Raw genomic sequence first — 16,728 nt, 5'->3', positions numbered from 1 at the left:
AGGCTCTCACCAGACACAGAACCTGACTATGGGGGTACCTTGATCCAGCAACCAGAACTGCAAGAAATAAATTTCTGTTGTTTATAAGCTACCTACTTTATGGTAAAATATAGGAGCCTAAGCTAACCAAGATAATAATTACTAATTTGTTATTTCAATCCATTAATATAAAACATACAATTTTCTTTTGATCATCTTACTCTGTTTGGTAAAAGATGCAGAGAAGATAAAGAACATTGCTATTTTCATCTTACCCTTTATATAACACTAAATAGCAATAGCACCCCAAATGATCAAAAGAGGAAAAGGAATGTAAGCCCATGTAGCCGCTGGGTGTGGAAGGTGATTTATATGTAATAGGCTTGTGTAAGTCAGGGATTTCCCTACTGCCTTTCACGTTGTTTGTATTCATACACTATCTCTAGAATTAGACTATATAAGTTTCCTTGAAGACAGAGAGGGATATATATCCACATGGATACAGCAGCATGTATATTTTTAAAAACAAACAAATATACACAGCCTAAAGACTCTCAATTTAGCGTCAACTTTCTTGGTGCTCTAATATTTTTCATACATATTATTTTCCATCCCTTCCTGTGCAATAGGGTCATGCAAAATACGTAGTTACTTACCACTATAATAGTATTTCACTGAATATCATTAAATTACATTCACAAAGGCATAAGAAGCCTAGGATTTTGTATTAATAACAATTTCAACTAAAGCAGATTTTTGAGCCTCATTTTGTGAGGTTTATATATTGTTGAATTCCCCCATAGCTCTTGGTGATATACTTTGTATACAGCAGGTGCTCATTAAATATTAAACTACTGAAGATATTAGATAATTTATTTTAATATCAGTAGAAATATTCTGGGGACTGTGTTGGGAGAATGCTTCAAGACAGAAGAGGCAATGAAGCAGATTATTAAATAAAAGACAAAAGAGGAGCCCAGAAACAAAACGTGTTCCTCTTGAGGGGAAACTTTTGCAGTTAAAAAAAAATGTTATCTTGCTTATTTCAGTTTTAGAAAAGTATAAAGAGATACATTTAAATTTAGAAAAGCTGTCTTTAAAGTTGCCAGCAAAACTGTATGCAAAGTGCAGAACTGACAGAAGTAAGACCTATTTCATTTTAATTCAAGCACTCCAAAAGAAGGGGCGAGTGAACCAAGCAAAGCTGGGCAGGGCTGCACTAAGGTTGTTTAGAATAGCAGAAGGAAGAACACTTCAGCAAGAACCTTGGAAAGGCTTTAATCGGGGCCAGTCATGAAGAATAGTGCTTCCAGGGCCTTCAGGACCACCCCCAGGTGAGACTTTTTCTCTACTCCAGTCCTCCTCTGGCCAATTAGAATATGGTCATAAATTGGGGTGTTAATTAAGATGTTAGTGTAAACTGTTAGAGGCTTGATGACTGAAGAACAAAGAAACTCTCAGATTTCTAATAGGGGAACAGTCACAAAACAGACACACTTTTAAAGAAAATATGAGTACATTCCTGAAGTATGGCTTATTTGGATGACTTCTAGAAAAGACTAGAGCAGTAAGTGACTAAACTCTGAACCCTGAAGTCCTTAGCTGAGGAAGTTTGGGTTTTTTTATGAAGAGGAAGGGAAAGTGAGTAAAATCACAAGAAGTCTAGGGAAAAGTCACTGGAGCAGCAGAGTGGGTGCACAATTTATGCCTTTAGTCTTAATGTTTTTAAACCTAGCTTCAAGTGGCATTTAAAAGTTAAAATGTAAATTTGAATTTACATTCACATTTATATTATTTAAAAATCACTTATTTTAAAAAATGAACCTAATGAATAACAGAGTTTCATCTCTGAGATTCAACTGTTAGGTCCAAGATGATGACAGTTATTGCATCTGCTCTGAGACAAGGAAATCAGCTGAAACATTACTTCTGCTCATTTGATCTTAAAATAGCAAGTATTACATATGTTGGGTTTTTGTTTTTTTATCTTACTATGTTTTGGAACTATTCTAAGTGCTTTCTGCATTTCTCTTAATCTTCACCAAAACGTCATAGGCTGGTATTCTCATTCTTCTCTATTATAGATATGAACACTGAGGCAGAGTAATTTGCTAATGCCTATGCTACAAATAAGTGGTCAAGTCAGAAATCAAACCCAAACAGTTTAAATCCAGGGTTCTGGCTCTTCCATTCCCTATATTTCACCGTTTAAAACAGCAACCCCATCACTCCATATGACTTCATTTTGTTTTAATTTTCTGCATAGCAGTTATTATTTTCTTTATTTATGCCCCTGTGTCCCACTGTAATGGAAATCCCATGACAGCAGGGATCTTGTCTATCTTGCTCATTTGCTCACCACTTACTTGCTAAGAAGGTGCCTTACATATAATAGGCACTCAATACATATTCACAGAATGAAAAAGAAATCAATTATTGCTATATATTTATGATACCCTGAATTTCAGGCATGAAATAGTGATAAAAAATATGTTAGTTAAAGCAAAATTACCCTATGGCTACCAGTTAGTTGTAGTTAAGGGGGAGTGTGGGTGGGTAGGCAGTTGCAAGACTGTGCCATCTTCTATCAGGGAAGTGCTAGTTTATTTGCATCAGAATCAGAGCTGTGAGTTTAAATACAGACTTCTGGCTAGCCTGGGCAAGTGTCTTTCTCTTTCTTTCTTTCTTTCTTTCTTTCTTTCTTTCTTTCTTTCTTTCTTTCTTTCTTTCTTTCTTTCTTTCTTTCTTCCTTCCTTCCTTCCTTCCTTCCTTCCTTCCTTCCTTCCTTCCTTCCTTCCTTCCTTCCTCTTTCCTTTCTTTCCTTTCTTTCCTTTCTTTCGTTTGTCAGTTTATTTTGTTCATTACATTCCACAAATTAGTGAGATTGTATGGTATTTGTCTTTCTCTGACTGGCTCATTTCACTTAGCATGATATTCTCCAGGTCGATCCATGCTGTCTCAAAAGGTAAATTTTCTTTCTTTTATACTGCTGAGTAGTATTCCATGGTGTAAATGTACCACAGCTTTTTTATCCACTCATCTACTGATGGGCACTTGGGCTGTTTCCAGATCTTGGCCATTTTAAGTTTCTTAACTACATGTAAAAAATCAGTTTCTTGTTATGCAAAATTGTGATGATGATAGCACTAACTCACAGTGTAGATATAAGGATTAAATGGGGGTAATTGTGTGAAACAATGTATTTCATAGCTTTATGCAAAATAGAAGTATAGAAGCTATACTCTGTCTCTGCCTTTCTCTACATGTAATATACAATTTTTCTAAAGAAGCAAATAAAAAATATTATGGCTGAGTGTACCCAGTACAAAAGTACATCTGCAATCAGTAAAAAGTTCTGTCGCTTTGGATATCTGTGTTTCAATGAATACTTATATAGACTTTTCATATGATCGAAGTATTTTTTATCAAGTATGTAAACAGACTTACCTAGGCTAATCAGACATATTTTTTGTTATTTGTACTTCAGATTTTGGTTTTTGTCTACATGCACAGATTGAACTGAATGGTATAAACCAAAGTTGAACTTACAATTGTTTTAAATTAGTGACTTATAGAGTTTTTCAAAGATTGCTGTAACCACCCTTTCCACCCCCCATGCCTTTTGACATTTCTACTTTACCACTGCTCCCATAAAGAGGTGGAGTCTATTTCTCCTCTCTTTGAATATGGGCTGGCTTATTTCAAAGTGACACTGCAGGGCTTCCAAAGAAGCCTAAGATTTAAGAGAACTTTCAGCTTCTGTTTTCATTCCCTTAGAAGTCAACTTAAAGTGGTGTGGCTACCTTGCTGGAAAGATCGTGTAGAGATACAGGCATGCCTGGACAGTCCCTAGCTGCTCCAGCCAGCTCAGGTGAGGCACAAAATAGGTGAGTGAAGCCATCTGAAATCCTCTAGACACAGATGGGCCGCCCCAGTTGACCAAGCATGGATGAAAGAGAATCTGCACCTGATGAACTCTAGTCTGAGTGCAGAACACTGAGAAAAAATGATTTTGTAAGCCACTAAATTTTGGGGTGGTTTTTTACACAGCAATAAATGAATAAAGAATACCTTCAACAGTCAATTACTCCGACTAGTCACAGTGACTGGATATGACCATAAATCATGCAGAAGAGTTAAAGCAGCATACCAGCCAATGGATAAAGCACTGGGAATAACTCGCTAGCCCTCAGTGCTGGTTCTGACTTCCTTTTTACCTGCTATGTCACTTAATATCTGTGCACCTCCTTTAGAGATTAGAGATAATGACAGCTATCTCACATGACTGTCTTGAAGACTGTACCTATTGAGAATCATTCAAAATGAATGAATTCTTCTGTTGTAACCTGTAAGTGTTCTCCTACAGAGGTACTTTAGGCACTAGCTTGCCTACTTATAATAACAGCTCTTCTGTTTACTCTATTCCTGTTGATAGGTTTCTGTTAATCAGCTTCTCTTTAAGGAAAGAGTCAAGTAGTTTAAAATTTCCTAAATGAAAATCCAAATATTATTAAAGAAATAGCAAGATGAATATTATAACAGGCATTTTGTATCTGTAACTGTGATATCTAGTTTATTTTAACAGCTATGCTAAAACCCCATGGCATAGTTAATAGTATTATATGCATTCCATCAGTAAGAAGAAAATATCTTCAAACATAATTTCTAATTTACAAGCTTATGATAGGTTCAAGTTGCTGAGAAATTGGACTTAAAAGTATGTCTTAGAATGACAGAAGGCCACTATTAACACCATAATACTTGTATACCTATTGCATCAAATCTGATATTTCAGTTTAATATACTTTGCTGAGTGAGCATAGCATTTTATGGCCTGCTAGTGAAGTAAAAACCAACCCAGACATTTTCCTTTTTCTAATATAATTCACTGCAAAGTTTTAAAACTGCCATTTCTTTTCTTCCTTCTTTTCCAAAAGATTAATGCCCTGGCATTCGTTAATTCCACAAGAGCTCATAATGGGTCAATGAGTCAGTGGTGAGCACCTCCATTAACTGTATTAATTTACACTATGTCAACTTAATGACATTTTATGGCAGCTACTTTTTCTGACATCTACATAGCTATTCAAAAGTACATAACAATTATTGAAGGTGTTAAGGAAAATTAGTATAAGAACTTCACTAAGTTGAATGTCATTCTTACCAAGACTATACTAGAGGAGAGAAATAAAAGATATAAAGTACAAGCTAACTGGTCTGATTTAACTCTGCAGACCTCTCTCCTGAAAGGCCACTTCACTGGCACTCCTCTGTCCAGCTTGTATTCATTACCATAGGAAGAGACTGCCATCAATAAAGAGAGACAGAATAAAACCGTCTACTCTGTTCCAGTTCTCTCTTATGTGACTGACTGAGTTAGTAGATATTGCAGAGTTATTTTTCTTCAGAAATGGAAAAACATTTCTTTACAATTATATCACATCCTTTAGTTTTACAGCTTAGGGATAAAAAATAGAAAGCTTAGGTTTTAACACACAGTTAGCAAAACTATTATTACTCTTGTTAACATATTCTTCCTGCTAAATCTGGTATTATTTTAGGGGGAAAATACTGTACACTTTAATCAATATATTTAAGTATGAATTTAAAAAATCTCAAAGTACCACCAGTATTACAAATTTTTTTAACATTCCCTTAATGAGAAACCCAAAATTCTTATGCTAGAAAAGACTGATACATTTGAACACACACACCAACAACAAAAACATAATTGAAATATAGTAATATAGCAAAGCTGAGAGACTGAGAAATCATAGTCACAATGCAACTTTCTTAAATTGCAATGATCTTTTTTTCAAATCAATAAGAAAAAGAGATAGGACTCAACTGAAAATGGGCAAAAAATATGACTAAGTTTACAGGTCAATAAATATATGAGGAATGCACAACTTCGCTCATAATTAATGAAATGTGAGCCAAAAGAAAGACAACTCCGTTTTCACTTACCAGATTAGCAAAAGTTAAGCTGTTTATTTTAACAGCAATGATGGGGGCATGGGGAAGAAGACATCTGCACACTGATGTAGGGAGTGAATTATCATCTTTGGGAATCATGGTTTGGCAATATCTTTCAAAATTAATAATATATATATATAGCCTTTGAGCCATTAGTCCCATTAACAGAAATTATCCTTTACATATATTCACAAAGTTCATCAAGATGTCTGTGTAGGATGTTTCCAGTAGCTTTGTGTTTAATAGAACAAAATCAGAGTTACAAAGACAAACTCCATCAATAGGAAATTGTGCAAATAAATTACTGCAATGTGCAGCCTTTAAAAACAAAGGGACTACATGGGAAGACTCAAGACATATTCTCATGAAAAATGAAAGGTTCAGTTCTTTCCTGAGAACTGAAAATGACAGCAATCTGTGTCATGTCAAGCTGGGTAAATGAGCTTCTTATGAACTAATGAGGTTGGGGAGTGGGGGAATGATAGGTGTTTGTATTCAATTGGGCTACTTGAGAATAAAAAATAAAAAACCTCTCAAATTAGCAATAACCTCATTGGTCTTTGTCCTTGATGATGTCACTCCAGGAGCCAAAATATCATAATTAACAACAAAATGTAAATGTCTCTGAAAAGTTTCAGAACATGTGAGAATTCTCCCAGCAGTTTTAGAGGGAAAATTCTAGTATGGCATTGGTTACCAGAGACTGACATGTAACTTGGTGAGATAGTTGGTGATTAAAAGCATCAATAGGGGGATTCCAACATGGAGGCAGATTGAGTAGAAGCTACACTGACACTCTCTCAGGACCAAACTGGTATTACAACTAAAATACAGAAAAACCATGCTGAATAATCAACTGAAAACTAGGTAGAGAGAACCTTTATAACAAAGGATGTAAAGCAGAGACAACATAGAGACTGATAAGAAGTGTGGAGACATGAGAGGGCCGGCTGGGCTCCCATGGGCAGCAGCTGAAGGTCCGGAGGGATATCTCAGCCATGGGGGGTTTCCACTGAGAAGTCTGGGGTCAAATGCCCAAGCTGGGCTTCCCAGCCCAGAGCACCAGAACTGAGAAAGGTGTCAACATAATATCTGGCTGTGGAAAGCAGAAGGGTTTCTGTCTGCCAGGGAGAGGCAGCTGGAAATGCAGGCACCCTCTTAGGGCCAAAACGCAAAGTTTTGTGTGCAGCCACTCATCTTGGGCTCTGGTGGAGGGAGGACAGAGTGGACTAGAACTGTGGGGGGAGAATCTAGGGGTGCTGGCTTGGGAGATCAGAGCTCAGAGGGCAGCTACTGGATTCTTGTGCTGAGTCATTCCCCCATACTGCAGAGGACATCTTTCTCAGGCAGACATTTACCATCCAAGCAGACTTTGCCTGGGCAGGAAGCAATTGCTCCACCCACTGAAAACCTCTCAACCCACCTAGTGGACTTTCTACAGCCTGAGGCTCATTAAGAGACTGAAGAACAATTAGACTCTGGGTGCTTTGAGTCTTTGCCTGATTTGCTTCTGGACCCAGGGCTTGGAAAAACGGACCTTGGTGCACATCTTGGTCTTTCCCAAAGGCATCCAGCCCCATCAGAAAGAACCATAAGCTGTGAAGTGTGGAAAGCTTCAAACAGGGTACTCAAGGCCAGTCACAAACAGTGTCTAACATTGGCCTGCACCAGAGACAATCCAAAAGACTGGGAGTCCTGGCAGATCTACCTAATACATAGAAACAAATCCAAACATGCAGCCAAAATGGGGAGGCAGAAAAACAAGCTCCAAGTGAAATAACAAAAGAATTCTCCTGAAGAAGGGCTAAATGAAATGGAGATAAACAATCTATTAGATATAGAGTTCAGAATACTGATCATAAGGATGCTCAACACCATGAGAAAAGAAATGGAAACTATGAAGTGAATTAAGAATGACATAGTAGAAATTAAAAAAAACCCACAACATTGGAAGGAATTAGAAGACAGGATAGAAATAATCATTCAATCAGAGAACCAAAAAGAACAAACAATTGAAAAACAGGAGGATAGTTTAAAGGAGCTGTGGGACAGCATGAAATGTAATAATATTCATGTCATAAGAGTGCCAGAAGGTGTAAGCAAGGGTTAGAGAACCTGTTTGAAGAAAGAATGGCAGAAAACTTCCCTAACCTTGTCAAGGAAAAAGTCACACAAGTTTAGGAGGCACAGAGAGTCCCAAGCAAGAACCCAAAGAGACTCATGCCCAGACACATCGTAATTAAAATGTCAAAAATTGAAAACAGGAATCTTGAAGGTAACAAGAGAAAAACAATCTGTTACCTACAATGGAGCTCCCATAAGGCTGTCTGCTGATTTCTCATCAGAAACTCTAACGGCCAGAAGGGAATGGCATGAAGTACTCAATGTACTGAAAAGCAAGGGTCTGAAACCAAGACTGCTCTGTCCATCAAGGCTATCATTCAAAATAGATGGTGAAATAAAGAGCTTTCCAGACAAAAAAAGGAGGGAGAGTATTACCGCCAAACCAGCATTGCAAGAACTGTTAAAGGGGCTGCTGTAATTAGAAGTTGAAAGAGAGAGAATGAGAAATATAGGCATAAAGAAATAAAATGGCAATAGATAAGTACCTATCAATAATAACCTTAAATATAAATGGATTACATGCTCCAATTAAAACACAGGTTAGCTGAATGGATAAGAAAACATGACCCAAATATGTGCTGTCTACAAAAGTTCCACATCAGAACAAAAGACTCACACAGGCTGGAAAAAAACAACAACTCCTGGAGAACTTTAAGGGACAGACTGATAGCAATACAGTCACAGTAGGGGATTTTAACACTCCACTGACTTTGCTAGATAGATCTTCCAGACAAAAAAATAACAAGGAAACAGTGACTATAAATGACACACTAGATCAGATGGATTTAATTGACATTTACAGAACACTTCACCCTAAAGCTGCAGAATATATATTCTCCTCAAGCGCACATGTGACATTCTCAAAGATAACCCACATGTTAGGACACAAAACATGCTTCTACATGTTCAAGGAGACTGAAATCATATCAAGCATCTTCTCAGGCATTTACACCATGGAATACTATGCAGCTGTAAAAAAGAAGGATCCCTCACTCTTTGAGACAGCATGGTGGGCCCTGGAGACTATTATGCTAAGTGAAATAAGCCAGTCAGAGAAAGAAAAGTGTCACATGATCTTACTCATATGTGGAATCTAATGAACAAAATAAACCAATGAACAAAATAAATCCAGAGACATAGAAGCATGGAACAGACTGATGAATCTCAGAGGGAAGGCAGGGATGTGGGGTGGGGAGGGAGAGAATAACCTAAGAACTTATATGCATATATGCATAACCCATGGACACAGACAATAGTGTGGTGAAGGGGCAGGGTGGAGGGGATCAATGGGGGAAAAAGGGGAACATTTATACTTTCAACAATAAAGATAATTTTTTTAATTTTTAATTTATTTATTTTTAAAATATATCTTTATTGATTTCAGAGAGAGGAAGGGAGAGGAAGAGACAGAGACAGAATCATCAATGATGAGAGAGTCATTGATCAAGCCCGCAACCCGGGCATGTGCCCTGACTGGGAATCAAACCCCGATCGCCTGAATCCCAGGTCAACGCTCAACGGCTGAGCCACGCCCGGCCAGGCGAAGATAAATTTTTATAAAAAGCATCAATAAAGTGTTAAAGACAGAAAGTAAAGCCTAAATTCCATTTATATACATAAATTAGAATGACTGACTAACGTATGTGTGGGGTTGGAGGATAAATCTTTGAGTCAAGTTAAAAAGCCACCTTTCTTTCTTTCACTCTCTCTCTCTCTCTCTCTCTCTCTCCTTTCTTCTTTCTTTCTTCTTTCAGAATGTCAAATAGAAGTGAACAAGCATTTTTACTTAAAAGTTTGACATAATATGGATACAGCTCGGAATTAAGATGTACAGCCTTACAAAGAAAGGGAAGCCTTAAAATACAGGTAAGAATATTTAACTCCCATATAAAATATTTATTGAATGCTCTTTATGAACACCATGCAAATTCTAGAATCCTATGGACTTCCCATTTCCTGTTAATTCTCAAAATGTTATTAAATAAGAAACAGACTCCCTCCCTGGTTTTACTGTTCTTAAATCAGTTGAAATGATGATTTTTGAGTTTAATTTATCAGTGACATTATAAGTCTGTTAAGAAGGCAATGTGGGCCTTAAGAGTTTAACACAGTAAGGATGCATGTTAAATTATTTTATTTCCAAATGTGAATATGTTGTGGGTATAAATTAATACTAATTCATGCAAACTTTAACAGGAACAAATAAAGCACACAGATATGCTACACACTCCTTGCATCCTTTGTTTTTTGCTTTCAAAAAGAACTGAACAAAAGTTGTATCCATTCACTTTTCTTACAGTTCAGTAACACTGAAATTGCTCTTTTAAAATGTTTGCGATAAGCATAAATATGAAAATGACAATTTTGACTTTAATTCACTGCCTTTTGTTGGATTAAGACCCTAAATGGAATGATACTATAACATTTTCATATTTAACAGTATGATGGGGAAAAAAATCTGCCTTGAAAAAAAAGGGCTTAAAATAAAAAACACATACCTATTCAATAACCTGATCATATAATTTTATTGTCAGGGGAAAAAATAAGAAAAATGAGAGAAAAAAATGTATTTTATTGTTTTGAATACAAGAATTTTTTAAACAAAAGTCCATATAATGATTAACAAATCTTTATATTTAACAATAGTTAAGCAGCACCAACTCTAAAATTGTTATTCTCTCTGGCTATTCCTAGATATTGTGTGTGTACTGATTTAATCTAATGTGTATTGTTGCAAGTGTCCCCAGGCACAGTCAAGTAAAAGCTAAGGCTGTACAGAAGAGCCTACATTTTAAATGGGTCTTGTCATTAATGCCTTATTAATTGCCCCAGGCTACGTAAACCCAAAGCTGGGCAAGCTATAACAATATGACACATTAAGGTCAAATCCAATTCCTGCTGTGTTTTATGGAATGGGCCAAATATTGAGTTAACAGCAGGAAAGCCAATTTATGGGCTTTTATTTCCACCTCCAGATTATTCTATCTAAATTAGATAGGAATTTTTTGAAATAATGAAAGCACCGTAACTGAGTCCTGAATCATTTTCTATGATGCTCAAAATTATTTCCTTTTAGGTTAGATGTACTACATATTTTAAAAATATGATGGAACAAACCTGCACTATACAATGCTTTATATACTCACTTAAATGTAAAAATTAAAAAATTTTAAAGTATTTTTAAAGTATTATTTTATCCTCACTCGAGGATATGTTTACTGATTTAGGGGCGGGGGTGGGGAGGGAGAGATCTATGTTGAGAGAGAAACATTAACTGGTTGTCTCTTGTACACATCCCGACCAGGGATGGAACCCACAACCTAGGTATGTGCCCTGACAGGGAATTGAACCCACAACAACCTTTTGGTGTATGGGAGGACACTCCAACCAATTGAGCCACCTGGCCAGGGCTTGATATATGTATAAATTAAATTAATATCAACATATAAAAGAGCCTACCTTTACATCAGAAGTATCTCTCTGGCTAGTTCTCCAAGACCTTGCAACTGATGAGAAGGTTCGATCTGGATGGTCAAATTTTCCATCATTTGCATTGAGGAAGAAGGTTGTGAAAGGTTCCTAAGCAAAAAAAGAAAGAAAAAGAAAAAACAAAATTTGATCCTTCTGAACACAGCTTCCCCCAGTCCTTTGTAAAATGTGACTTTTTTTTCTTTGTTAATCCTCACCTGAGGATATTTTTTTCATTGATTTTCTAGAGAGAGTGGAAGGGAGGGAGAGAGGGGAACAGAGAGAGAGAGAAAGAGAGAAACATTGTTGTGAGAGAGACACAAATATTGGTTGCTTCCTGCACTTGCTCCGACCCTGGCCAGGGATCAAATTGCAACCCAGGTATGCGCCCTTGACTGGGAATTGAGCCTGAGACCCTTCAGTTCTCCAGCAGATGCTCCAACCACTGAACCACACTGGCCAGGGCAAAATATGACTTTCTATGAAGCCCTTTTGAGGTGGAAACAGTGCAGGATCCTGGAAAGATGCCCACGCCAAGGAGTCAGCAGGGACTGGTCTGGGCCTAACTAGGTCAGTCAGTGTCACTCTGCAGCCTTGGTAGGTCATTTTGCTTCTTGGGCTTCAGCCTTCTGAGCTATACAAAGATGGAGTTATAGTGCCTTGTGATTTTATAAATGACTTTGCACTATTGTCCATTTATAATTCAGATTTTCTTTCTCATAGCTAAGGCCATACATGTTAACACTGCAATAAGAAAATCACTCTGACACTTCTTCATGGCACTATGGAATTAGGTAGGGAATGTCCATCTGGGATTACCCATCAAAGTCTACTGAAATATTTGTACCACATATGGTCTGATGGTCATTTAAAAATACAAATCCCTGCTTTTCAGAGCTCTTAGGAGAAACTACTTAATTTGTCCTCTAGTTTTCTGTGACAGTATCTGCAATGATAGTGTCTGTCACCCACAACATGTTTCCATAGCTGGAAACCAAGAAATAACTTTATCACAAGGGACTAATGCATTTAATATTAATGATTTTTCTGTAGTTACTTTGGGAGAGGAACATTATTGCTGATGTCATTAAATTTGCTTCCAAATTTAAAAGAAATAGTGTGGTAAAGGCCTAGAGGCAGGGTGGTGTGGGGTGGAGAGAGTCAGTGGGGGAAAAGGGGGACATATGTAACACTTTCAACAATAAAGATAAATTGTTGGAAAAAAGGATTAAATAACTTTCATTCTAACTAAGGATTTCTTAGTTAACTATAACAAAGATAAATCTATATTTCTTTTTTCATGGTTCAATTCTTCACTCAAGTCTAGGATGAATGCCCTGTCACTTCAGGTTCAATAATGCTAAGAAATCTTTCCTAAATATTTAGGCTTTTTTCTTTAATATATAATATCTTCATTCTTCTATATCTATAAAACATTACTTTGTCCCTTTCAAGTCCCCTTTTGCCACTAGCCATAAAATCCAGCTGTCTGGCAACAGCTACAAATATTCATCTTCTTCATTATCTTCCTATAATTTAGTGTGGTTAGATGTTATCAATTTTATGTTTGTAATGTATCACCAATATTTCATGTTCACTGTTGAATGACAGAAAAGTATCATGAAAGAGAAAAGTTGAAGAATGATAGATATAACAATGTATAGGTAAGGGGGCTATTATTGATCCCTCTGAAAATCAGATACGCATCCAGGAAGTCCATATTGCTGTTTAAGATTTTAAGTGACATCAGAGACAAATAGATATCACCAAAATTAAGTTAGGAAAAAAATTATGAGATGTCTTTCACTAATTAATTTACTTTGTAGAGTTTAACTCATTATTAAATATAAGGTAGTTAATGCAGTATATCTTATCAATAAATTAAATTAAAGTGAGGATATAAAAATTCTAGAAGTAACAATGGTAAATCCAATGAAATGTGACAGATCTAAGTTTGAATTTTGGTGGAACCATTTACCTCTCTTAGGCAAAGTAATTAGCCTTGAGTAGTTGTATTAAGCATCTTGGTTCCTTCATTTGTGTTAATTTGGAATGACAATACCTTGGGGGTAATTATGGGAATTAAATAAGATTAAACAATATTGAGAAAGCTTGAAGTATCTTACCTGACAAAGAGTTATAAAATGACTAGCAGCTTTATGCACTGTGTCAAGAATTCACTGCTGGGATCAGCCCAAGACTGCCAGTTCACTAGACAACACTTCCAGGCTCAGGTCTCACTCATCTTTGAATCTTCAGTTCCCAGCATAGCACTTGGCTAATAGTTAGTGTTTAATAAATGTTTGTTGAACATAATTAAACATACAAAATAGTGTTGGAAGATGGGGTATGGCTGGGTAAGAATAAGATATAGTTTTCCTTTTTAGTTTTTGAGCACTAGTTTGACCATAAGCTTGTATGTTCAGAATCCACTTCTTTATTCTAGGATGCTGATTTTTGTTTTTATTTTTTCCTCTTTAGATAGTAGACAGAGATTAGTCTAGAGGGGTCACACTTATCTCAGTGATTTTTAACCTATTAAATAGCTGTGAGTAAAGACTCATTTATACATGTAAAGCCTTACTTCTTATCATCAACCATTAAAAGCTGATCTTTACCCCAACCTAAATGATCTCTCCTGGTTTTCAACCCTTAACAAAGACCTGCCAAGAATAGCAAAGATGGGCATAAAGAAAATAAATCAGAAATTAAATAATTATTTTTATTTTTGATCTTCTAGTGGCACCTAAAGCAAAGAATACTAAAGAGTTCCATGTTTCATTGTTTTAAGTAGCTTTTAAAAAGATTTGATTAACTGTTTCAGGGTCACAGACCACATTACTGACATATAATTCCCATTATTACTGAAGGCCTCCAGCTGCTACACTGGTAGAGTACTAATAGAAATTGATAACCTATTTGTTTATAAGTGAGTATTGATTTTTCAAGCTCTGGTTACCATGGAGATTACCTTTTTCCATGTGTCTCCCTATTACTTTCCTGGCACAATGCAAGGCCTTTCTTTTTCATTTGCTCATGCTTGACTAACATAGAGGACCAAATGCTATACTAAGCTTTTTTCTTCTTCACCTAACACATGCTGATGGAACTATTTTTTACACGCATATCACCATATCGGGTATTTTGTTATTACACTAAAAAAGCTTTTGGCTTGGGAAATAAACTGTACAAGTGAATAAATATTAAACAGAAATTTCAGAAAATAAAATTCTGGCACTTGTTGGCTTTAAAAACTTTAGGCTAGGCCCTGTAACATGGCAGACTTCCTTCCCCTAAGTGCATCTACCCGGAGGTCATTTCATATCTTCCAAATCTTTTTCAGTGGTAGAAAAATGAAATTAACCTGTCTTGCACTGGTAAGTACCTGTCCTACTGAATTCTATCATAACCTTTAGTCCCCTGCAAAGACACTAACTACCTTTCCTGCCTTTCAATGGTTACAGACCAATTAATTCCATCCTGAGCATCTTATTCTGTCCCCTGCTCCTCTTCCTGTTAGCCAACTTGTTTATCTTCTGGCTTATATGATTTTTGCTCAGTCATCTCATAAGAATCTTTTCTTAAGTCCCTCTCTTCTTGTACTTTTCTTCTTTACCTTCTCTTCATTTTATTTGAAACAAAACCCATCTATGGGTAATAGGTAGTATTTGGAATATATCAAAGAAAAGATGTATATTTTGAATTCATGTGAAGCATAACGAATACTAAAAGGAAGGGAACTATGAGTTACTGAACACCTTTCTGTGCTTGGCACTATATTATCTCAGTTAACTCAATCCTCACTATTATCCTTAAGAGTAGATACAATTACTCCTGTTTTATATCTGAGAAAGTTCAAGATCACATTCTAGGTAATGGAGGAATCATTGTTTTCACTGTCCTTTGTTTAACTTCAGGGTTTATTTTATCCCATTGCTTTTGAAAGAATCCAGAAGTATCTTAGAATCTCTAAGTCTCTATTAATTAACCTATGTAACTACTATACGCCATGCTCTTGATTAAGAATTCCTCATCTTACTCTAATATGCATTGTCCTTAAGAATCAGTATGCAAGATAAACATGAATACAATATTTAATTCAGTAGCGTTATCCTTTGTTTTTAATTACAACACTTGCAACAGTGTTTCTATGATTTTCTTCACTACAAATATGTATTTTTAAAAAAATTATGGCTTATGCCCAGCCGGTGTTGCTCAGTGGTTGAGTGTTAACCCATGCACCAAGAAATCACAGGTTCGATTCCCAGTCAGAGCACATGCCCAAGTTGAGGGCTTGATCCCCAGAAGGGGGCGTGCAGGAGGCAGCTGATGTTTCTCTCTCGTGGATCTTTCTCTCTCCCTCTTCCTTCCTGTCTCTTTAAAATCAATGAAAACATACTTTTTTGAAAAAGAAAAAATATATTATGGCTTAAACAGACTCTTGGGTAAGCTTTCAAAACAACTCATAATTTATAAAGTCCCAAATTTTAAACAACTGAATTATAAATTAACTCTCATTGCAAAATCTATGTAATTTCCTAAAAATTATGATTAAATGTTTGACAAATGAGTTTTGAATAGGTAGGTTGAATACATTGCATTCAGAAACTGCATTGGTTATTAAGGGATAGAAAGGTCAGCGAGTAAAATTTAATTACTTCTCTGTATATGTTATATGTTCAGGGTAAGATATAAAGTAAAAACATTCTAACTAAAATGTGTCCTTTTATACTACTTAATATCTGAAGAAACTCCAAACCCTGCTAAAATAGTTTATTCATCATTTGCCCAATGGCAGCTAGCAAGGAGTCTTTTCAGAGTCACGGATTTTGACAAGTGACTTCACTGGTAGTTTGTCCATAATATTTTTTTCTTGTCCATAATATTTTTAATTTAAAGCAATGAGGTATGAAGTTAATCAGGATTTTAAAGTAATTATTATCATTGCCATACTAAATATACTGACTGACACTAATAATGAATTTAATGACTTTAGGTCTAAAATGCTTGAAAAGTAAAGGGCAGATACTTTAACGTGTATTTTGTTTTTTATGAACAAATTTTTAGTGACATGGATTTTAGTGCATTTTCTACTTCATAAACTCCTATTGGGATGGGAGTGAGGAAATCACAATGAGGTATGAAGTTCCCTGGGCCATTAGTTTAAACACTTAGTAAGCT

General features: G+C 36.0%; 1 protein-coding gene across 5 annotated transcripts in view; it reads right to left on the bottom strand.

Annotated features, from left to right (window-relative positions):
- The window catches only part of NBEA (neurobeachin), an 816,964-nt gene that overhangs the window by 83,430 nt on the left and 716,806 nt on the right, over positions 1-16,728 (bottom strand). For all 5 annotated transcript variants that reach the window (XM_016197269.2, XM_016197275.2, XM_087814370.1 and 2 more), the window contains one exon: positions 11,539-11,658. In XM_016197269.2, coding sequence (XP_016052755.2) covers positions 11,539-11,658 — 120 coding nt within the window. The remainder of the gene's footprint in view (positions 1-11,538; positions 11,659-16,728) is intronic.

This window comes from Miniopterus natalensis, chromosome 2, assembly GCF_054644295.1.
Source record: "Miniopterus natalensis isolate mMinNat1 chromosome 2, mMinNat1.hap1, whole genome shotgun sequence".
NCBI classification, from domain to species: Eukaryota; Metazoa; Chordata; class Mammalia; order Chiroptera; family Miniopteridae; genus Miniopterus; species Miniopterus natalensis.
The sequence above is the reverse complement of the archived record's forward strand: the minus strand, read 5'-3'. Positions and strand labels throughout refer to the sequence as shown.